Source organism: Erithacus rubecula (assembly GCF_903797595.1).
Source record: "Erithacus rubecula genome assembly, chromosome: 21".
NCBI classification, from domain to species: domain Eukaryota; kingdom Metazoa; phylum Chordata; class Aves; order Passeriformes; family Muscicapidae; genus Erithacus; species Erithacus rubecula.
In genome coordinates, this window is record NC_136673.1 from 815,942 (window position 1) to 839,232 (window position 23,291).

General features: G+C 45.2%; 3 protein-coding genes across 7 annotated transcripts in view; 2 read left to right on the forward strand and 1 right to left on the reverse strand.

Moving 5' to 3' along the window:
- HSPA5 (heat shock protein family A (Hsp70) member 5) overlaps positions 1 to 23,291 on the forward strand; it is a 458,542-nt gene that overhangs the window by 421,921 nt on the left and 13,330 nt on the right. The gene's annotated exons all lie outside the window — the stretch shown is intronic.
- ARPC5L (actin related protein 2/3 complex subunit 5 like) overlaps positions 1 to 23,291 on the forward strand; it is a 195,182-nt gene that overhangs the window by 148,920 nt on the left and 22,971 nt on the right. The gene's annotated exons all lie outside the window — the stretch shown is intronic.
- The window catches only part of GAPVD1 (GTPase activating protein and VPS9 domains 1), a 29,513-nt gene continuing 9,345 nt past the window's right edge, over positions 3,124 to 23,291 (reverse strand). For 2 of the 5 annotated variants that reach the window (XM_079324448.1, XM_079324447.1), the window contains exons 6-28: positions 22,593 to 22,727; positions 22,301 to 22,490; positions 21,324 to 21,404; positions 20,363 to 20,523; positions 19,469 to 19,598; positions 18,632 to 18,757; positions 17,657 to 17,830; positions 17,204 to 17,344; positions 16,470 to 16,604; positions 15,788 to 15,907; positions 15,275 to 15,352; positions 14,475 to 14,845; positions 13,898 to 13,985; positions 13,443 to 13,523; positions 12,661 to 12,783; positions 12,057 to 12,186; positions 11,561 to 11,670; positions 10,805 to 10,964; positions 10,329 to 10,516; positions 9,441 to 9,654; positions 8,816 to 8,888; positions 7,452 to 7,649; positions 3,124 to 6,799 (exon numbers count right to left, since the gene is read on the reverse strand). In XM_079324448.1, coding sequence (XP_079180574.1) covers positions 6,659 to 6,799; positions 7,452 to 7,649; positions 8,816 to 8,888; positions 9,441 to 9,654; positions 10,329 to 10,516; positions 10,805 to 10,964; positions 11,561 to 11,670; positions 12,057 to 12,186; positions 12,661 to 12,783; positions 13,443 to 13,523; positions 13,898 to 13,985; positions 14,475 to 14,845; positions 15,275 to 15,352; positions 15,788 to 15,907; positions 16,470 to 16,604; positions 17,204 to 17,344; positions 17,657 to 17,830; positions 18,632 to 18,757; positions 19,469 to 19,598; positions 20,363 to 20,523; positions 21,324 to 21,404; positions 22,301 to 22,490; positions 22,593 to 22,727 — 3,348 coding nt within the window. In that variant the 3' untranslated portion in view covers positions 3,124 to 6,658. The remainder of the gene's footprint in view (positions 6,800 to 7,451; positions 7,650 to 8,815; positions 8,889 to 9,440; positions 9,655 to 10,328; positions 10,517 to 10,804; positions 10,965 to 11,560; positions 11,671 to 12,056; positions 12,187 to 12,660; positions 12,784 to 13,442; positions 13,524 to 13,897; positions 13,986 to 14,474; positions 14,846 to 15,274; positions 15,353 to 15,787; positions 15,908 to 16,469; positions 16,605 to 17,203; positions 17,345 to 17,656; positions 17,831 to 18,631; positions 18,758 to 19,468; positions 19,599 to 20,362; positions 20,524 to 21,323; positions 21,405 to 22,300; positions 22,491 to 22,592; positions 22,728 to 23,291) is intronic. The other 3 variants (XM_079324450.1, XM_079324451.1, XM_079324449.1) reach the window with 2 other exon arrangements.

The following is a 23,291-nucleotide window of genomic DNA, read 5'->3' on the forward strand; positions in this document are numbered from 1 at the left end:
GCTGAGCAGATGTCCTTGAGCCACCCCAGAGACACCTGGACACCTCCTGTCCTCCAGCACAGGCAGGGTGAGCAAAGCCACAAGGACTTCAGTGCCTCTGCAGGGCATCAGCCCAAGGGACACGTCCCAGCACAGCCACACCTGAGCTGAGCCCTGCAGGGCTGGGCAGTGCTGTGCCCACGAGCCCCACAGCAGCCAGTAAAGGTACTGTGCTCCTACAGGGCTCAACTGGCCCCATAAACAATTATCAGCTAAATAAAACAAGAAGTGAGCGATGCCACGATGCCCCGTTGGATTGGAATTGTGTGAGCAAAGTGGTTTTCTCAGGGAGATTTATTTCCTCTGCTGGCTGCAGGCAGCCAGCCCAGAGAAGGTGCAGAGGCCACTGCTCCCTCCTGGTGTCAGCACACAGCCTTGATCCCAGTGCTGAGGGAATGAGGATAAAGGAAACACAAACAGGAATTCACCCATTGCATAGCACGGGAGCACAGGCTCTGGGTCTGCTCCTCTCCCAGCCTACACCTCCACCCCCGAGTCCCACCTGTAGCCACAGCTGGATCCAGAAAGGCAATCCTGTGCCAGGGGGACCAGCTCCTGCCTGGGCCTGGGCCTGGCATCAGCTGTGACACTGCCCAGATGCTCTGGGGCACCCGTGGCCTCTGCTGAGGATGATGGCTCAGCCTGCAGGGAGCTGCCCTGGCCCAGCCCCTGGGGGAGCAGAGCAGAGACATTCACCCCCTGCCACGTCCCTCCCTGGTACCTGCACACACAGAGCTGGGTCCCAGCAATGGCAAACACTGCAGAGTGCTGGAGTCAGCACTATCCCTGGATTCTGCCTTCAACATCTGCAGCCCAATAAATCTTTGTCTCCATGCAGTGAACTGTGCTCCTGCTCGGGCTCCAATTTCCATCCCTCAGCACTGTCCCCACAGCAGCACAGGAGCCCTGGGGTCCCTCTGCCAGCCTGGCTCAGCACCCTGGGGCCAAGGGGAGAGTGAGGAGCCCCCCTGGGCTGCCCCAGCCCCACCAGCCACAGCTCCCCAGGCCTGGTGACCACCAGCACCACTCACTTTGTGCCAAAACCCTTCCTCTCACCAGGCCTTCACTGGGCTTTTTTTTTTTTTTTTTTTTAATTGTTTTCAAAACAGATTTCATGTGGTCCCAAAATGAGACCATGATTGTAAATTAAAGTGTAATTAGCCTTTACGCTTTTATATTCATTAACTCTTCTCTGTTAATGATGCAGAGGCTGGAGCACAAACCCAGCATTATGAAACCACATCCAGGAAATAAAATAGTGATTTAGATAATGGCCAGAATGTATTGCTGCTTACACATAATTAAACAAATGCTCAATTTACACTTGGAAACATGAATGAATGTTGATTAACCCCAGCCCAACGACTCTGCTGGCGCCGTGGCTGAGCCTGGTTCAGCTGGTGGGGCTGGGCAGGGAGGGCAGGAGGGCAGGGTGGGCAAGGAGGACAGGATGGGCAGGGTGGGCAGTGCTGGACAGAGTGGACAGTGTTGGGCAGGATGGGAAGTGCCCACTCCCCGCCGGACCCACACCACAGCTCTGGCTCTGCCACAGGTGACACTGCCACACAGACAGAGGACACCAGCACAGGGCAGTGCCACCCTGTGTCCTCTCAGGGCAGCAGGGACAGCAGGGCTGGGGTGGCACTGCCTGGCTGGCACCCACCAGGCTTTGTCTGCCGTGCTGGTGCCTGCTGCCCTCCGAACATGCCAGGTCTATGGGCTGGAGAACTCTCCTCCTGCTCAGGCGAGCCTTGTACAGGATGATGCTCTGCTCCTCTGCAGAGCCAGACCCAGGAACTCGGGCTGGGGACAGCCCTGGGCCCAGCAGAGCCATTCCCCACCTCAGCCCGGCTCCAGGCTGCCCATGGCAGGACACAGCAGCTGGCAGTGTCCCCACTGCCCCCTCCCCACAGCCACCCTGCCCTCACCTTGTGCTGTGTCCAGACCCTGAACCCCGTCCACGGATCGCTGCCTCAGCAGCCCATAATGGCTCCATCCATCGGGGTCAATACGGGCGCCTTTGACACATGATAGACAATAATTGCTCTTTCTTGGAGACTTTTTAGTTCATGGATCATTGACCTGATGGGCTGTAACAGCTCTGACAGGGGCTGCACACCCCTCAGGAGCAGTCTGTACAAGAACAGGCTCCAAACCCAGGCTGCCAAGGGCCCGGGGACACTGGAAGCCCTTGTGGCAGCGTGGCCACGGAGGAGAGGCCGTGGCAGGAGGAACAGGAGCCCAGGAGAAAAGAGCAGCACACCCCAGGATCCCTCCAGTGCCATGGGACAGAACCAGGCTGCACAGCACCAGGTCACCTCCCAAGCTCTGCAGGCTGGAGATTCCTACTCTGACAGCAACTTCCAGGTATATGATTTAATGAAAGGCACAATAAGAAGTGAAACAATTAGAATTTCTGCCTCATTATCATGGTAATCTTATCAGTCGGATAATGAGGTATTAATGGAGATTTAATGTGCCTCTCATAACAGAATCCCTTGGAGAAAACACATAAGGAAATTGCTGTAAATCCACTTAATGATGGAAAGGTCCCCAAACACCATATTCCAGAGGATGAAAAATGCTGGATGCAAATGAGAGAGAATCAAGGTCAATAACACTGCGGGGACCACCGCCCGGCCCCGCCCGGGGCAGCTGAGGAACCTCCTGTCTCATCAGCAAAAACCAGCATCTCCTAACAAAAAACATGCCAAACACAATACTTTTGGACTTGACCATTCTCAACAAGGCATCAAACAGCAGCCAGCAGAGGGACAGGCACAGTCCTGCAGGCAGAGCCATTTCTCTCCTCTCAAGCTACCAGAACAGCCAAGCTGCAGATCCAAAATAACTGAAGAGCTCTTTGTTAAGCAGTCAGTGCAGCAGAGCTTCCTCTCCCCTCTACTGGGTTTTGGTTCTTTTTTGCCAATGTGCCTTCCCTGTGAGGCGTGAGGATGGAGCAGAACAGCAGTGCCCAACACAAAACCACACAGAGTTAGTGGGAAGCTGCTCACACTTGCAGTGCCATCCCCAGCACAGCTGCTGGTGGCACTGGAACAAGGCAGAAACGTCAAAGCCAGGCGGTTAAACTGCTCTCCTTTTAATCAGTTTTTACAGAATAATACATTAATAATCACGTTAAGAGACAAGATGGGGTTCCTGTATACAAGATTGTGCAAGCTCGTTAATTTAGATTTATAAAGGCTTTACCAAAGAGGAGAGGCAGTACAAAGCTTTTCAATAGAGGTAAAGCACAATTAAAAGGTACAGAACACACACACTACTAACTCAGCAGAGGTTAATTCTCAAGTAGTACAGGCTCAACCACGTCCCAGCTGTACCCAGACACGAGCACCCTCCCCTCCATCCCCACTGCCCTCCTGCTGCTCCAGCTCTCCAGGCACACTGACTCCCTCGTGCCAACACCCAGCTCTGCTGCCAGCAGCTCTGCCCCCTCTCCTACCCTATTCCCATGGCAGTGAGTTCTCCAGCTCTGTGAGAATTTGGCTTAACGGAACAAGAACATTTTCAAGCAATACAAACCAACACTGTGCTCACCAGTCTCACCCACAGGAAACAGCATCGTGTTCGTGGCTTTTTTCCTGAAGTTTATGGCAGTTACATTCAGCATTTGGTAGTAAAAGATCTTCAAAACAAAAACTTTTAAACTCAAATCCTTGATAGGCCAGACACATTCTGATTCTCCTTAAAGAGGATTTTAAAAAGGTTTAAAGAGAAATCTCGCTTAGGAGCACAAAGGAATCTCCTAGAGACAAAAACCTCAGCCCTTTCCCTTCCCTCCTCTACCCAAAAAGGAAACCAGCACCTCTGGAACACTCCCAGGCACAGACATGCCATTGTTCAACGTGCCAACAATCAGTGCTGAGACAATGACCAAGCCTGAAAGCCACCACTGTGACCTGTCACCAAGGACCTTTCCCTGCTCCACTCTGCCCAAATGTTCCACTCCTCCTCCAGTGGCTGAAGCAGTTTAATTCACAGAGAGCACCCAGATTTCAGCAACAGGCCCGTGGCTGGCACCTTTTGGCAGCAGTTCTGGTACTTTTGGTCCTTTATGCAGTGTCTTTTCACCTTTGCTATTGCACATCAAACCTAACAACATCACTTCCTAGACACGGAATTTAGCATTTTAAAACAAAACATTACGGGACACGGGGAAAACAGTAAAAGGACATTACAGGCAGGTTTTTAATTCTTTGGAAAGCCTAATTCTCTAACTACACCTATCAAGGCTATATAAAGGACCTTCAGAATAGGCTGGAAAAAAGAAGCAATGGACCATCTTGCTACAAAAACTCTCAGCTCACCTGGGGCTCACTGAAACGCCTACTGGTTTTAAAATAACTAAGTAACATTTTAAAAAAGACTCCAGTTCTTTTAAGTATTTTTCTATGCAGAGAAACCAAGTGATAAAAGTGATAAAAGGAAATGGTTCTTGCCCTTCCATAAAGGAGAGTGAACCTGAAAGCCCTGGTGGTGCTGAGCAAACCCTGTGAGCCAGGTCAGCACAGAAAGGCAACACAGGGTGATCACCCCATCCTTGTGCCTTCTCCAGGGATCCCACAAATACTCTCCTCAACCAACATCCAAACTGCAGAACTTTCACACATCAGTCTTAACATCTCAGATATTCAAGTAATAATTACATGTTACAGGACACTTCAATAGAAATGAATTTATATTGCTTTTTGATATGATCTGGCCATATCTTAAAGGGCATGTTTGTGCTTTGCTGCAGGGCTGTGCTTGCAATATTGAGTTACATGTTCAGCACCAAAAACCCATCAAGGCTAAATAACCAGAATATTGCAATGCTACACAGACTGAGACACCAAGTAAGGCAGATCAGAAGAATTCTGTTTTGACTGAGTATTGCTCCTCCACACAGCTGAGTCTCTGAGAGAGGAGAAAGACTATAAAGGAAAGGAAAAGGTTCCCATCCCACCTTCTCACCTGGGATTAGTTTGGCAAAACTGCTAGATTGAGCTATATCTGAGAGCCCTAAAAAGTAAGTTTCCTGATTATGCCTTGACAAGTAGCACAGCCAAATCAAGCACTCAATACTTTACATAAATTGCTCTAATTCCAATTGACCACATGATTTTCCCAAGTACTAGTTGCTTACAGGTTTTAATTGTCAAAATGCACACACACAAAATGAACCAATCATGTTTTGAAAAGCATGTGAGAAAGATTTTGTTTTCTTTACCACTCACAGACACCAAGTCTTACCACATCCCTCTGTCAGAAGTGCAATGAACACTCTGGAAAGAGCAAGAAATAATACTGACATGAAAAAGTTCAATGCTCACTGCTCTTTTTCACTGTACTGAAGCTGAAAAAGAGCAGCAAGTGCTTATATACAGCCAACACCCACTGGCCATGCCCCAGACCACTTCACTCATGAAAAACCCATGTGGTGTTGTGCATAAAAACCTCTTTAAATTGGTAACTGTCAGTTTAGGGGGAAGGCGGGGTGAGAAATCTATAAAACACCCTGAACTGATGTCATGATATGTTTCATAAAGAACAGTGTTATATTATTTTAAAATATTTTTTTTTTTATGAACAGTAAAACTTGCACTGCTGCATAGCAGACAACATGAAGAACATTTAGTAAAAACATTCACTGAACCCCCTGGCATATGTATTTAATGTCACTAATCAAAATATATATTACAGCCCAAGGTTCTGTTAAGGATCTCTGTTTGGGGTTTGTACAGTATACACAATAGCTCAGAAAAAATATTACAGTAAGGTATTTTATTTCTCCTTTTTATATTAGACTTCTCTATTGTAACTTACAGTCCCTCTCCTCTAAATATCCAAACCTCTGTAACACCCTAATGCCCTAGCCAAGAAGTGTTCAGCTAGCTAATAAGCCCTATTATAAATTCCAGTTTTAGAAATTTCAGTCATCTTAATTACATCTTAATAAATAGTTCAGTTTGCCCTTTTTAAATCTTAGCTTTTTGAGGAAGTCCTTTTGTCACCAAAACATGGTATGTCACAACCTGTTAGAGGTCAGAGAGGCTTTTGCTTGTTTATTCAAAGGATAGTAAGTCCAAAGATACTTGCAATGCATTAAATATAGTTATATAATATTTACACTGTCCTCTCAGATTTTAAATTTAGGTGAAATATAACTGATAACTGATGTCAGCTACTACAAACTTTCAGTGTGGCTGGTGTTTTCTTAATAAAAGGTGTATTCAACTAGAAAGTTTACTACGTGGCTGCCCTGGATTCCTCTTGTTACAGTTTTCTGTTAGAAATTAAATGAAGTGAATTACTCATGTGAAGAACATTTCAGGAAGAGGGGTGGTGGAGAAAGCATGAAGAATTTTCTGAATGTTTTGAGATTCCAAAATACCTGAAAACTGTGGTCCCTTTTGCAGTGCCAGTATCTAGAGGGGAGAAAAACGCAACCCAAAGAGAAGAGGAAAATCTGTTAAATTAATTAGATTAGTAAAGGTGTGTTTTAAAATGCCTCAGTTCTGTACAGTATTTTACAAGGAAAGTCTTTTCTTCAGCTTCTGCAGCTGTTGTACATTCTTAGAAACTTTCTCCTGCTCCCAGTCTGCCTCTGCTGTGCCAGCTACTTGCGGTCGTCGATGGTTTTGATGAACTCCACGGCTGCTGTGAACTGCATCCACCAGTAGGACTCCTCCCCAGACAAGCAGTTGGCATAGAAACTGCTGATGTACTGCACAGTGGACAGCAGGCAAGGGGGGTTTGCCTGGGGTGGGAGAAGAGAGAGACACTCACAGCTTGTTTGCAAAGCTCCACATCAACAAACACGGCAAGGTACAGAACAGAAACACAATTCCCTTTGTGCAGTGATCCCCATCCTACAGAGGATGTAACCTGCCTGCAGGGTAGGGACTCTTTATCCTCACCAGCCCCACTTCACACACTCAGAAGGCATCAGGTTTGATGAGAGGAACATTTTTCCAACAAGGAAAAATGACTAGCAGGCCAAGACAAAAAGGAGATCACTGGCACGATCTGTGAAGGTCATCAGGACCTCAACACATGTAAAGCCTGTTGTTTCAGCATCTACACATCAGACCATTCTCTACTCATGTCAAAAAAAAAAACAAAACAGCAACACAGCCCAAGGCAGTCCTGGTCTGGATCTTGGTCCTGAGGATTCCTCAAACAAACTTTACTCCACACACAACATCTGCACCCCAATTTCCTTGGTTCCAAACACAAAGTTTGCTTGGATTCAAAACCCTTAACTCTGACCACATTTTTGACACTCCTATTCAAACCCTGCTGAATCAGACCTGGGTTTGAGCCTGGCCAGCTCCCCATGACCCACAGGCAGAATCTCTCCTAAATGACAAGAATTCACTGGGGTTTGTGATCTGTGCAAAAGATCTCACCTTTATGAGGACAAAGACCAGAACAGGAACGAAATCGTCGGCGCCGGGCACGGAGTCCTCGTTGGCCAGGCTGAGCAGGTTCATGATGGTGGAGCACATCCTCAGGATGCACTGCACCTTGTCCCGCGGCGTCTTGTAGGCGCTGATGGTGCGGATCTCGGACTGCGCCGACGGCCAGGGCGCCTCCCGCAGGTACACCTGCCAACAGCAGCCAAACAGCAGCCAAATCAGCCCAAATCAGCCCAAATCAGCAGCCAAATCAGCAGCCAAATCAGCCCAAATCAGCAGCCAAATCAGCCCAAATCAGCCGCCAAATCAGCAGCCAAATCAGCCCAAATCAGCAGCCAAATCAGCCCAAATCAGCAGCCAAATCAGCCCAAATCAGCAGCCAAATCAGCCCAAATCAGCCCAAATCAGCCCAAATCAGCAGCCAAATCAGCAGCCAAATCAGCCCAAATCAGCCGCCAAATCAGCAGCCAAATCAGCCCAAATCAGCAGCCAAATCAGCCCAAATCAGCAGCCAAATCAGCCCAAATCAGCCCAAATCAGCAGCCAAATCAGCCCAAATCAGCCCAAATCAGCAGCCAAATCAGCCCAAATCAGCCGCCAAATCAGCAGCCAAATCAGCCCAAATCAGCAGCCAAATCAGCCCAAATCAGCAGCCAAATCAGCCCAAATCAGCAGCCAAACAGCAGCCAAATCAGCCCAAATCAGCAGCCAAATCAGCCCAAATCAGCAGCCAAATCAGCCCAAATCAGCCCAAATCAGCAGCCAAATCAGCCCAAATCAGCAGCCAAATCAGCCCAAATCAGCCCAAATCAGCAGCCAAATCAGCCCAAATCAGCAGCCAAATCAGCCCAAATCAGCCGCCAAATCAGCCCAAATCAGCAGCCAAATCAGCCCAAATCAGCAGCCAAACAGCAGCCAAATCAGCAGCCAAATCAGCAGCCAAATCAGCAGCCAAACCAGCAGCCCAAATCAGCAGCCCAAACCAGCAGCCCAAACCAGCAGCCCAAACCAGCAGCCCAAACCAGCAGCCCAAACCAGCCACCAGCCCCTGCTGGGCACACAGTGCTGCTGGGAACACAGGCTCGGAGAAATGGGAAGCTTTAAGGTGAGTTCAAACTGAAAGAGGGAGATTTAAGTATGTATATGGAAGAAATCCTTGGTTGTGAGGATGGTGAGCCCTGGCTTAGTTTGCCCAGAGGAGTGTGTTTTGGCTACAGTGTCTTTTTCCTGTAGGATATTTCAGCAGTCACGGATAGAAGCAACCCTTCTAAGTGTAAAACAGAACAATCCTCTCCCCATCCCAATCCCAGTCCAAACCCCGATATGCACACAGAAGCAAAGGAAAAGAGTTTTACCTCAGGTATCTGCAGTGCCTTGTGGTTTGCAGTCACTACTTTTGATAACCTCTGTATATGCTCATGAAGGACCCTGGAAACACAAAAAACAAGAGTGAAAAGTAAGCAGCAGCCAGCCAGCTGAGGAAACTTGTTTCATATTTGATATGACAAGATCTTAAGACCTTCAGGAATGTGGCCCTACAGGTGATGAACACGAGGCCAGTGAAGATGCAGAAGATTGTTCTGTACAGCCAAGAACAACCCCGTGTCCTCCAGAGCATCCCAACAGCATCTGTTCTAAACCACAGGAAGCCCAAATGCATGGAAAATACTGACTGAAACTAGAAAATGGACCAGTCCTGAACCAGGTTTTGATCATTCTCTCAGTACACACATTTGCAGACCTGACAGTCTGTATCCCAAACCACTACACTTAGAACTCTTTTTTTCTATTCCAGCAGTTTTGTTGCAAACACATTTGCACATGCTGCTAAAGCCCATCCTTGTTCTTTTACAAAATGTTCTGAACGAAAACATGAATTTGTGTGGCTGACTCAGACAAATCTGTCACAGGAGGGCTGCACAGATTCCACTGCACCAACTGCAAAAGAGAAAACAAGTCCTTTGAACTGCATTAACTCACTGGTCACGCAGAATATCTCCATCCTGATTAGGGTAGAAGGCGAGTTTGAAAATGCGATTCATCACACTGCGCTCTATGGCTAATTGTGCATCCTGGAGCTGCTCCTCACTGGCATTCTGCCATATGGCATCCTGAGCCATGGCCCCATACAGGAACTGCAGAAAATCCTCCACTTGGGCTGTTTTATCATCTGCTGCTGTGAGCTTCTGGAAATCTGATAAAAAAGAGGAGGAGGAAGAGAACGTTCACTAAAGTAAAATTATTATTTCTGACAGGTTTTTCAGGCACATTTAATGTGCAGCACTATATGCTCCAGGAGCAAGAACTGACTCCAAACTCCTTATGTACTTCATTTAGTCAGATATGTGTACAGAGAACATAGAACCAGTTTGGTATAAGTGGCTCTTTTGAGTTTCCTGGTGCCACTATCTCTTATGCTGTGATATTTTTGAATCTTTGATATACTTGATTCACACTATTACTAATGCCCATATCTTCTAAGGGCAGCCATAGGTGCTGGACTAAGAACTGAATGCTGCAACTATATTCATCATGTGTCAGTAGATATAAAATAATTAATAGTACCCATGCTTCTGTCATGGGGCAGATAATGTGATTTTAGCATAACTTTTTTGGCCAAGTAAGATCAAATTACCTTCATTCTCTCAGCCCATAAAAAACCCAGACAATTATCATAGCTTAGCTGCCACAACATACTGCAAAGTCTCAGCAATCTCTCTGTTTAGCCATTAATTCACCATGTGAAATTAAAATCATTTTAGGAATCTACTCCTCAGATCAAAAAACATACTTTAAAACATTAACCCAAGTCAGCATCTAAAAACTGAGTAAAGGAATATAAAAAACTTTGGTTTGCATTAATCTTACCCTGAATGAACTCCCTTATTTTCTTTTCCTTGCTCTCCAGCAGTAACCTCACACAGACTGTTGTGAAGTATCTGTTGGCCACTTCCTTATCTCTCAGGACTCTCTGTAAGAGCCTCTCCAGGTGCGCCTGTGTCGTCTGCAGGCCTTGGCGGCAGCGGGTTAAATAAGCAATGTATGGAGCTCTTTTCCTAAAGCAAAGAGCTCTGATCAGATTCACAACAAACACACAGGCTAACAGCTTCACAAACTGCTGAGTCCCAGTGCAAAGGACTCTTCCACCTGCTGCTTTTAAAACAAAACAAAGCCTGAATTTGGAAGTTTGCCCCACACGGGTGAGGCAATCCCACCCGTTTGCGGGGAAGCAGAGATGCAGCAAGCAGGTTTGGCAGAATTGAAACCAAGAGGCACCTCCCCAGGCTGCTGGTGAATAAGCAGATGCACGTGGGGGCCCAGGGGTGAGGGCACTGCAGGGGTACCTGTAGTCCTCTGCAATGGAGGCCAGCAGCTTGCGGCAGGTGCGGTTGTCGAAGCGGCTCACGCAGCGCATCGTCTCCTGCAGCTGCGCCATCAGGTTCTTGTCCTGCAGGTTGATGGCTTCAGCCAGCTGGACTTTCAAGAAGCACACAATTTCATTGTCTAATAAAGAACAAAGGAAAAGGATTAAGGAAAAGGAACATAGGCAAGATGGAAATAAAGTGGTTTTGAATAAGAGAAAAACATTGACGGTTTAAAACATAACTTCTGTACATTAGGCAATAAATGTTACTTTAGAACAATTTAATAAGCCTTTTTGAATTTTCCAGAGGATAAGCTTCCATATCATTATTTTATCTCCATTCTGAAATGTGAACAGAACCAGACAAGGTGATACATTCACCTGTCTGCAAATAAACCTAGAGTGAATGAAAGGATACAACACAGCACATTTATACTAAGTCAACATAAAGACCCAGTAAATCACTGAAGTAGCACCACTCCCAGCAGCACATGTATTTTGAGAGTCTGTTCTATAGCTTCAGGCTCTACCTGCACTGTATCTGTGATACTTCATTACAAAAAAATCTTAGACCAGGCTGAGATGGCAGTTTGTCTGTGGAGTAAGAATGAAAACATTCTGGGGGCAAAAGGCTGCCTGTGCCCTCAATATTTATGGCAAAGAGGGGACCATAAATGGAGCAGTACAACTGCCATTACATGGGGACAAGGAGACACACAGTGCAAAGAGCCTTTACCTTCAGGGTCTGTGTGGTCTGGGAGACCATTCCTTGTTGAATGGGTCAGCATCGGGAGGGCGACAGAATCTGCTGAACAAAGAGCCAATCTCAATTTCTTCTTTGCATCCCTTAAAGAGGAAAAATATTATCTTAACACAGTTGATGTGAGGTCTGCTTCTTCAATAAGAAGTCTTTACTTTCTTTTTTATTTAATACTGCCTAGAAGTTATTTAGCATCATTTTAATATACAACTTTGTCAAGACTTTAGAAAATCAATTCTTTTGATACAGCACCATTTTCAAAGGGATTTTCTTAAACACTGAACTGCTCAGTCCTCTCTGATTACAACATCCTTCCTCCATAAGTGGAAATACGACAGTTTGAGATGCTTAAAACTAAAAGCACATAACAGTTTACAACGACTATTTATTAAGATTCTTGTGGGAACCAGTCACACAACTTCAGCTTTTAATTCTACTTTGTGGGTAAGATGAAACCTGTCAGTCTCTTTACCTATAGGAAAAAGCAGAACCTTGTGGCTGTGCTACTTGACTTGCAGAGTCTGGCAGGTCATCTGCAGACATGTTCTGCAAAGCCTCATCCCGTGGGGAGTCATGCATGCTCTCACCATCCCCAATTGCCTCTGTGGAAACAAGAAACACATTACACCTCAAGAGAGGAGTCAGAAGAAGAAACCAGACTAATTTTCTGCTCGTTATTCTAAGGTCAGCGAAAGAATGGAGACAGCAAATGAACCAGTTTGTTCTGGATATATGAAAAAAGGCACATTAAAACATACAATCTAGAAGCTCCTAGGAAGAAACTGCAAAAGTTTTGGAAGGCACTTCTTCAGTGCCATTTAAAACAAAACAAGGAATCTAGGAGATGTGCTATCAACAACCAGCTCCAAGGGCAGCATGGAAGAGCTGTCCTTGGGAATACTGATTTAATTCCCAACCTCTGAGGGACTGTCCCACAGATTATTTAAGTAAACATTCCTTGTTCAGAGCTCACACTGTTCAGCTGCTAATACTAAGATTGGTCTAGAATACTGAAGCATTTTTATCTTTAAGGAGCAGAAACTATGTTGGTGGTGATACAAATATCAGGCTCTCACCTGTACTGTCGTAGTTCACTATGGCTCCTTCACTGGGACTTGTTCTCTTGATTGCATTCCTATATTTGTCCAGAATGTCCTCAGCAGCTTGTGCCTGAGCACTGAGCCTTGGGCTGGGATCATCTGAAAGGACCATAAAAAACAACAGGAGTTACCCTGGTGCTGGGCCAACTGAAAGCAAACACAAAAACTTAAGCCTACACATTTGGACTCCGTTTTTTGCCAGATCAGACAAAGAGCTGCTTATGTTCTATACAACCCAAATTCAAATGTATTAATAAAATCTGAAGCAAACCAGAAAACAAACAATACAATCCAAGTGAACAAATGAAGCCAGATCCTGAGCAGATCCTCAGCACATTTATACTGCATACATAAAGGGCTTTGGATACTTGAAGACTTCTAGAAAGGATCAAGCAAACAGAAAATGAAACAGCCAGGTTCAAACCATGTTTAATTTAACACTTAAGTAACTATTAGAGGACTGTGTGTACAGCTATCCTCACTGCTCAGCTGTGACAAGGACAACAGCTCTATAATGAGGGCGGGGGAAAAGTGAGGGCTTGACTTGAGAACCCACTACATGCACAGACAGACATGTGACAACTTAAAAACAGTCTTTGAGGCAGGAAATCTTTATCCATTTTCTTTTTCAAAGTGCCAGTTCTGAACAGGAACTGCAGCAGCACATCCCTGTCTGTCAATAGCTGCCTGGTGGGCACTCTGGAGCTCCAGGAGGCACATTCTGAGAGGAAATTACCATGAGGGTGTTATTCACACACCTTGAAGCGTTGCATATCTGTCAGGCACCATGTCATCTTTGTCTTTTTCTTGTTTTTCTCTCTTCCTAAATGGAATAGGAGCTGAAAATGCAAGGTACTTCATCAAAGACTACTCTGAGATAATGGCTAAGTAGCAGAAACTTTAAGAAAGGGGCTAATGCAGAAATTTTTCCTCAAATCAACTTCCATAAAAGCGTAAGCTTATCCATGGGGTAGAGCAGAACTGTACAGCCACCATCTGCAGCCAGCTCCACATTTAACAGACATGAGGTCAGGCAGAAGTTTTGCCTTTCTGGTACAGCACACTCTAGGGAACTACTGGCCAAGGGAGTGAGGTAGGTTCCCATTTTTATTTACATATTTATTCAAACTTTACCCATAAAAGCGACTAAAGCTGTAACAAAGGCAGTGTGAACTCTGACTGAAGTACCAAAGCCAGACAGACGTGATCCTACCTTTGGGCATGGCAGACACAAAACGTTTCCTCCACCAGGGCTTGTTCCTGTCAGACTTCTCATCATCACTGTCTTTCCGTTCCTCAATCTGCAGAAGGGCAGAGTCTACATTTGAGCATTTACCAAATCAAGTGTAAAGAGAAAATTTCTCCTTCACATCAGCTTTTGCTACACTGACTGTAAAACCAGAACTACAGCAGAGCACAAAGAGCAGATTCAGTCAGAAATATCTCTCCTAAAGAAGACATTCTGCAAATGCAAACCCACAGCCACAAAGAACTTAAATTTAACTTATTCCTGTTTTCAAGAAAATTAATTTTCAGTCTGCTGCAGCGATTTAACACTACAATGAATCTGTTTCTGAAGTACCACCAAATCCAGTAAATTTAAAAAAAGCCAGATCCATTTAAGCCACTCTGAACACCTGCAGCTTCATCTTATAAAACATTACTGGCCACATTCAAAGGGTAACAGGAGTGTGTTGCAATTCCCTGGATTTAATTCCACCTTTCTGCCGTTAGCCGTGCAGTTAAAGTGGGCACGAGAGACAAAAGCAAAGTGCTGAGGAAAGGCTCACGTCTCCCCGGGAGGAGTCCTTGCTGGGGGATGAAGATGAGGACTGGGAGGCGGCGGCCAGCGCTGCCCCGGGGCTGCCGGCGGCCGCGGGCAGCTCCCGCTCCTCGTTGGCGGCTCGTCTGTTCCAGCCGGGGTCGCTCATGGGTCTCCGGGCCGAGGACACGATGTCGGAGCTCCGGCTGCGCACCAGGCGCTCGGGGTACGAGTGGCGCTGGCGGAGCAGCTCCAGCTCGGCGGGCAGCGCGGCCTGGCAGCCCAGGCTCGGCAGCCGCGCCTCGCCCCCTCCCACCGCCCCCTCCAGGATGGGCGGGTCGGGGGGCGGGTGGGACGGGCGGGCATAGTGCACCTTGGGCCGCACTACGGCTGACACACCTGGGCTCAAAAGCAGCAGAGAAGACACACACGTTTCTCTTAATATTATTGGAAATTACCTGGTAATAACATAGAAGCGCCAAAAATGCCTATTTTTAAAATAAAATTAATCTTCAAGAGGCAAAATCTGGAAGTATACGTGGTAATCTATCAACTAAATTGACAGAGAAAATAAATGAAATGCAGTGCTACAAAGACACTGATACAATCCCTGCAGAGGAACAGGATCACAGGAAAGCTGAGGCCTCCAGGGATCATTCCAGCCCAAACCCCCTGCCCTGGTCATCATCATGTCCAGTCATATTCTGAGTATCTCCAGGCTGGAGACACCACAGACACCAGGCAACCTGTTGAGTGCTTGACAAATGAACATTAAACAGAAAATCACCCAGACACTTCCAGCCTACTCCAATCCTGATCATAACTCACCCTCACTTGAGGACAGAGGGTCAAACAATGCAAGCAAAGAATCTGCCTGAGAAGGAGGAGATGTCAACTGACTGGCTCCTGAAATACAGAGAGAACAAAGTTAGTGATGGACCAAAACTGCCTCCAACATGAGAAACATGGGAAAAGCAGACTGTAGCAACAGGAGTTTACAAAATTTATACTGCAAAGTATTTGCAAAGATACTTCTGTATGGAAAGATCTCTGTAGTACATTGAAATGATCAAAGAATTGCATCACAAAAAATGAGGAACTCTTTAAGGGCAGCCCAGATCCAAAATGCAAGAGGACAGTCAATGTAATCAAACTGAATTAGGGGTCTTTGATCTAGTACTGCAAAGCAATGGAGCCTCTTTGTCAAACAAATACAGTACTGGCAAATAAGGAGAATATTAAACTAAGTCACCAGCACTTTGAAATTTGGGAGAATTGTAAAATTTAAGAATTCCATAAATGTCACTTGCTTTTATCAGAGATTCCAGATAAGTAACCTACCATGGGCTGTTTCATCCATGTCAGGACTTGTTACAGAATCCTTTCCTCCAAAGTCAGAGCTACATTCAGACCTGAGATCCTCAATCTTGTTAGGAATATCTTCAGATGTTGCACTAATACCTTACACATAACAAAAGAAGAATCTGTAATACTCGTTCAAAGAGCAAGGAAGCAAAATCCTGAGGCTTTTAAAATGTTTGGTGGACAGTGAGTATTCAAGATCTATCTCACAGCAGCACCTACAGACACTATGGAAGTTTATACTCATAAAGTAACAGTTTATTTCTGGTCTGCATCTTCAGGTGTTACCTGAATATAGCCATGAATACATTCTGATAAGGGGCATTAGAAAGATACACCACTCTTGCATACTCTGCAGAAAATGAAGAACTAGAGCTATTATTTACTTAAATAAACCAAGTTATGATAATAAAACTAAATGCAAGAAAGTTTGGAGTTTTTTCCATTGCAACACCCCTTTGCTAACCACTGTTACTGCAGCACAGAGCATTCACCTCTCTGCTGCCTTTTCATTTCTTCTGTGAGGTGAACAAAGAACCACTGCTTTGAAAACTCCAGCACGAGTGCAGGAAGTTACTTTGTGAGTGAAGTGGTACACAAATGGAGCAGTGCAGCCCTGGGGTGCTGTGGCAGGGCAGCACTGCAGGGGCAGAGCACACACCTGACACCACGCTCAGGCCGGGGGTGCTGGGCCGGGAGCTGACCTCCCTCACATCTGTGTCATCAGACGTGCTCCCCAGCCCAGAGCAGCTCTCCAGCTCTTGCAGCCTCTCCTCCTGCTTTAAATCTGGAGCCTCTGCAAAAGGGAGACAATGGAGAGGAGAAAGTATCATTACTCAATGCCATGCTCCCTCAACATTCACAGCAGAAGGAAGGAGTGGGGGGTGATTTAGTGTTTCAGGTTTTAAGGCAATTCAACCACTTCAGCAAGAGTTTTCTTGTATCCTTTGGTACAGAAGGCAGGAGCCTGCACAGACAGCAATGCTCTGTCTGCACAGGCATGCTAAGGAGTGTTTACTGTTTTAATTGTTGCATTTCTTAGACAACAGGATACAGTCACATCTTCACTAACCAAAGTAAACCGTGGTCCTGGATAGCTCCTACCACAGGGAAGGAAAACAAGCACAAGTTTGCTTTGCAAACCCTTCTCTTCCCTTTCAGACCTTAAGACTGTCTTAAGTAACAGAAATCTCTCCCAATGCTTTCCATCTTCTTTCTGTCTAGGAGCATTCTGTCCTTTTAATCCTGGAAGTATTCACAAAAACTAACTTAACCCTAGGACAGCAATTTCTTGAAGAAAGAGGAAGAGGAAGAGGCCGTTGTTTTGAATTCTATGCCTCTGGAAGAGTCTTAGAATCATGCTAAAGAAATAAGCAAAAACTGCCCGATTCTGACCTGAATCACTTGGTAATACTTCCACACTCCACGCCTCACTTGTGGTTTCTGATATGGTTGAACCTGTGCAGGGATCAAGCAACACGGATCCTGAACCTGGCAAACACAGCAAGCTGCCTAGCATGTTCTCTGCAGCTGCACCTGCAAAAGTAAAGCCGGAGCACGTGGCTAGAGCTGGGCTTGGGCAGTCAGCTCTAGAGAGAAAAGGAAGAACACATCCTAAGTGTCCTTAATAAAGCAATCAGGAAACACAACGTTGAAAAGAAACAAGTAACTAAGTACAGTCCAGGTCATGCACACAAAAATCCTCCTAGAGCAAATCTCCAGTTGAATCTGTGGAAATGCCCCTGTTGAGGAAGGGGGGAGGAGGAGGAGGAGGAGGAGGAGGAGGAGGAAGGCTCTGCAGCTCAGGCTCCAGAGCAGCACAGGCCCTGCCCAGAGCACACCCGTTACCTGCAATCTCCTGCAGCCGGTCCTCGTCGATGTTGGGGTCGAAGTCACTTCCCAAGACATCTGTGCTCCACGTTTCACTCACAGTTTCTGAAATGTCTCTGTCATCAGTCAAACCCATCATGTCACGGATTTCAAACTTACGGAGCTTGTCATCCAGGTTATCCTGAGTGGTGGCTGTGGAAAAATAAACAGCTCTTGGTTTTCTGAAAGGCTCCTCCAACTACTTCAGATTGAAAACCTGTAAGAATACAGTAGGGAAAAAAATCCCAAACAAACAATCCCCTAATTCTGTAAGGCAGTGGGTTAAAGGAAGGCCTGTAAAGCAGTATTACACCATTCAGGAAATGCTGACTGAAAACTCATTCGAGACATAAGAGGCAAAATCTGGAAGTACATGTGGTAATCTATCAACTAAATTGACAGAGAAAATAAATGAAATGCAGTGCTACAAAGACACTGATACAATCCCTGCAGAGGAACAGGATCACAGAAAAGCTGAGGCCTCCAGGGATCATTCCAGCCCAAACCCCCTACCCTGGTCATCATCATGTTCAGTCATATTCTGAGTATCTCCAGGCTGGAGACACCACAGACACCAGGCAACCTGTTGAGTGTTTGACAAATGAACATTAAACAGAAAATCACCCAGACACTTCCAGCCTACTCCAATCCTGATCACCCTATTCCTGAAGGGAAGAGCTTGATATCAAGCAAAACTTTACAGGCAGCTTCCTACAAAGGACTTCAGTCTCCAAATTCCAGGTGATTTCCTCTTCCTAACAGCAAAGAATATTTCTTGGGGGGGTAGAAACCCAAACCAAACCAAAACCACAAATAAATACAAGAGCGATCGCACAAGGAACATTTCTACTTTTCTTCCCTTGAATTAGTCAATTTTGCAAGCTGTTTCCACAAAGGTTTTGCCTTCAGCATCTGCAGCAGCTCAGGCACTTTTAAGAGAGGATGGGCACCTGCCTTGCTCGTGCTCCAGCAGCTGCAGAGCCTCCACACCATTGCTGCCCGAGGGGCCGGCGCCCAGCTCCGACACCGACTCCCCCTCCAGATCCAGAGAGGACACAGAGTTGGAGCGATTGGAAGGGCCTGAAAAACACATTTCACTTCAAAATTAATAAATCAGGATACAAAACCTCACCAGAAAAATTACAAGAAATGAAGTAGCAGTTCCAACGTAAAATATTGAATCTCATCATTACTGTACTTAGCTGTTACTTGAAAGCCAATAAAGTCTTTGTCTTTATTTACTTGCTCACGAATTTGTTTTATATTGAGGAAATAGAGAGCAAAAATGAAGTTATGGAAGTTATACAAAATAATGCAAAAGTGATGTGTTTGAACCTCTTCCATCCCACAGACATCTGTGCTTTGTTATGTCTGAGGTTCATATAAAGGAGTTGTGCAGAAACTGTTCTGAGATATGTAGCAGCTAATTAGAACATGATGAAAACTAAGTCTGAGAAGTTCAAGTTTAGAGCTAAGTTAGATTAATAACTAGTACTACACTTAAGTTTAAAAAAAACCCCAAAACCTGTCTATTTTCTCTTATTAAACACACTTAGTCTTTTTCTTCCAAATTCTCAGACTCAGTTATGCCTTTGTAGGTCAAAATTTAGCTCCAGGCTGTACTCTCTGAACAACTAAGAAAGAAGACAGGCTCTCAGAGTGAAATAGCACAGCCTCCAAAACAGCAAAGACTGATGCTGTGTTTAACACACCTTCCTTTTACAGTTAAGGGGGGGAAAAGAAAAAACAACAGAGCAACAAAACTTCTTCAAGACTTAAGCAGCCCTTCACCTTCAGATATTCCTTCCAGATTATCACTGCAGAGGGAAAAGCGCAAGGTTTTGTCAGGTTTACCATGGAGTTTGTTCTCGTCGATGGGGACATCTCCCTGCCCACCATCTGCAAGCTGCAGATTTAACACCTGCAGGGTGGGAGGAAGAAACAAGACTTTGTTAAAATCATCTCTTTTTCAGATAATTAAACAGCAACTAAAACATTGGAGATGTGTTTTTGTATTGTTAATGGAACAATCAAAATTCTGACATTGTGTTTGAAAAAGGACAGCAACCTCCCATGTCAGAGTGTCTGGGGGGAATGCAAGGAAACACCCCATGGGTATCAGGAATGTCCTGATAATAACAGAGCCACAGCTCCCTCATCATCCCAGAGCAGTGCAGCACACAGGAGAAAATCCCAGCCACCAGGCAGGGAGCAAAGCTGGGAACAGCAGCTGTGCTTCAGCTGGAGAAAGAAAAGGCTGGAACACCAGCCCTGCCCTAGGAGCAGTCTGCAGGCACTGATGGCACTGGGAGCTCAGCTCTGCCCTCACAGAACCTGAGCTGTGCCTTTCATGAGCTGCCAAAAGCAGCAGGATCAGTGCTCCAGTTCTGCCACTCACCTGTGTCCCTGGCTCCAAAGGACAGGGCATGCAGAGACACAGCAGTTTCCTAATGCTCAGAAACAAGAGCCCAGGTTTGCTCTTTAGTTTCTTCAGTGAAGGAAAAAACCCACTTAACAAAGCCAGTTTGAAAGCTACAACCCCCAAGCCTGGTAACACAGTAAGGATTTTAATTTCCATTCCAGATTTCCTATCAAAACTCAGCTTTGCAACCTTTCTGCTGTGCTATTAGAGAAGACCAAGGCTGCATGGTTCAAAACATCTGAGATGTCACTGATTCTGGATACCTCATTTTCTGACATCATTCCTGGAGTAATCTGTGGACCTGTCCCCAAAGAAATCACCAGCACTTCTTCTGGCTGAACTTCTGGAATAGTCTCCTGGGAGGATCCTTCATGATCTCCATGCTGATCCATTAGCATGTTTGATCTACTTCTGCTTCGAGTAGCTAAGAAAACATTTCAAAACATCCACATTAGAAAGCTTTTCCTCCTTGTTCAAAGAGGGAAAAAAGGCAATACAATGGCAATATAGAACTGTAATGTTTTAATTAGCAATATACACTAAATAAATTTTCAAAATCAAACTTTTGAGAGATGGAACTGGTACTTAAACTTGAGTACTGCCCCATGAAGAAGGAAACTTTCAACACAAAAGTGGAGAAGAAAAACAAGGTACACTGTGATGTGTTTGCCTACAGCAATTCAGCCTGTTCCAATCACAGAAAGACCTTTTATACATTATATGAGAAAAATTAAGTTTGTTACTAACAAAAGGTCTACGTTGCTGTGATTTAAAACTCTTAATTAATTTGTTTAAAAGGCTTTTTCTGCTAAGAAGTAGGAAATCTTATTCAAAGAGGTGTCTCAAGCCCAGACACACAATACAACATCAGGTGGTTTATTCTGATTACTTTGCCACTCTTAAGTCCTCTTTTCAACTCAGATTCCCACATTTGGCTCCACAGAAGTAAAAACACCCACATAAAATTAAGGTTTCTAAGAATGGCAGCATGACACCAATTACTTCTTTATTTTGACCCAAGGAAAACAAGGCAAGTGTGCAGAAGTGGCAGCCAAATTCTGATTATCACACAGAGGGGCTTTTAAAACCCACATGTACACAAAGTGAGATCACATACTGCAGAAATCTGCAGAGGGAACTGATTGCCAGGGTGGCCCAAAGGCATGCTGAGCTATGGGACAGGAGTCAAAGTTTCACAGAGAATGGAAAGAGGGCATTACCCACCAAAAGGGGTTACTAGAGTTATGTGAGCTGACAGATTGGTGGCAGAGGGATCCCAGGCAGTAATCGCTGCCAACTGCTGTCCTGGAGTCCGAAAGCATTAAAATGAAACAAAAGAAACAAAAACTTTGAGCAAAAACTATTTCATACCATAAAATAAATGCTGTAAAGTGCCACTACTTTAGAGGTGTAAGACCAGAAGCATTCAGAAGCAGAGTTAAACCAACATGAGACAGGTTTGTTTTGTGGATAGGTTTTTGGGGTTTTTCTGCCACTTATTGGCTTCTGTATACTTTCATCCTTTTACACACCAACACCAAATCTCTCAAACAAAAATTTCCCATGTGGTCATATTCACACAAATATACACTTAAAAAGAGTACCATGCTTCCTATTTTAAAATAAAATATTATTAATAAAAAAAAAAGGATCTAGACTCATAAATCCTATTGAAAAAACAAAACCTGACCAAGCTAAAATTATGTTCCAGAATAGTGACAGTAGCAATTAGAGCAGGCAAGGAATGGAGAAAGGACAATCCTTCTGTTCTCAGCACATACTCTAAAAGTGCTGCTCCTGCTTGTTCACCCTCCTGTCCATTTGTTCTCTAACAAAAATGTTAAATTTATTTTATCCCACTAATTAAATGTCTCTGCTTCCACCTTGCTACTTTCCTAAGCCATTTTCTCTCTAGATCTGTTTCCCACCTTCAAACCTTTCCTTTATTATCACTGCCAACCACCACCATTATGACTACCAGCAATTTTCTCCAGTTCAAGCTGGAGTGATGAAGGTCATCCACCACACTTGCATTAGACACTAAGGAAGTTACTTGATTTTCTCTGCTAAAGAAAATTCTTCAACATCTACACAGAGAAAGCAGGAACTGAAGGTGTAGGTGAAGAGTAACCCCAGAGAAACTGGCACAGAAATGGCCAAGGTGTCAGAATCCCTGCAGGAACTCCGCTCGCTCTCCTTACCTATGGGCAGGCGATTTTTTTTGTTAGCTGGAGTAGTTGCAGGAGACAGCTGGGGGGTGTTGTATGGAGTCATCTCAAGGCTGCTGCTTTTCCCTGGCTTGTTCTGGGGTAGATTTGCCAGCAAGTTTTCCAAAGCCATCCGATCCTCCTTAAGCTGATCGCTCGACATCACGTTCCGCATGAAGCCAACCTGAAGAGGGACAGTAGCTCTGGTAAGAGCTGCAGAGGCAGCAGCCCAGGTGGGCAGAGCAGGGCACAGCTGGCACTGCCTGAGCAGCAGCAGGGGCATTACCAGGGCAGTGAGCTGGCTGTAGGTCATGTACACCACGGTGCGGCTCAGCCCCTCCAGCAGGTTCACGGCCGAGAGCGGCGGCGTCTCCACCGCGCGCCCGTCGATCACCACGTCCAGGAAAGCAGCAACACAGCTCTGAGGGGGGACAGCACACAGGGGTGAGACTCACTCCCACAGCCTGGGGGGAAAACTACAGCAGCAGTTAGCTAGTTTACAGAATAACTCAAGTTTCGCTTCCTACTTCTAAAATCTAAGGATGAAACGGCAAATATTTTAAGGTCACAGAAGAGCAAGCAAGGAAACTGTGCAGTTACTTTTAGCATTTCCTTGGTTCCTTTCCTGCATTCTAAAGTGTTACTTACTTAAGTGTCCTCTTACAATTTAAGAGGGGAAAAAAAGGCAACAAACTGGCCCTTCCTGAAGAATCTGCTGAGCACAGTTGGAAAATGAAACAAGGAAGCAACAACAATATCACTTTCTAATCTGAGTGAAAATGTTACTTGTACAATAAATGTGTAGCTTTGTGTGGTGACTGTAACAACTGGAATTACCACAAACTGGAAGAATACAAGGTTACCAAGGATGCCAACAGGTTTTTAAACAGCTATCAAAGGTCATCAGCTTCTCTGCTGCTCTCATGAAGGTAACTGCTCTATGGCTATGGATGATTCATATTAACAGGAAAAGCTGAATTAAAAA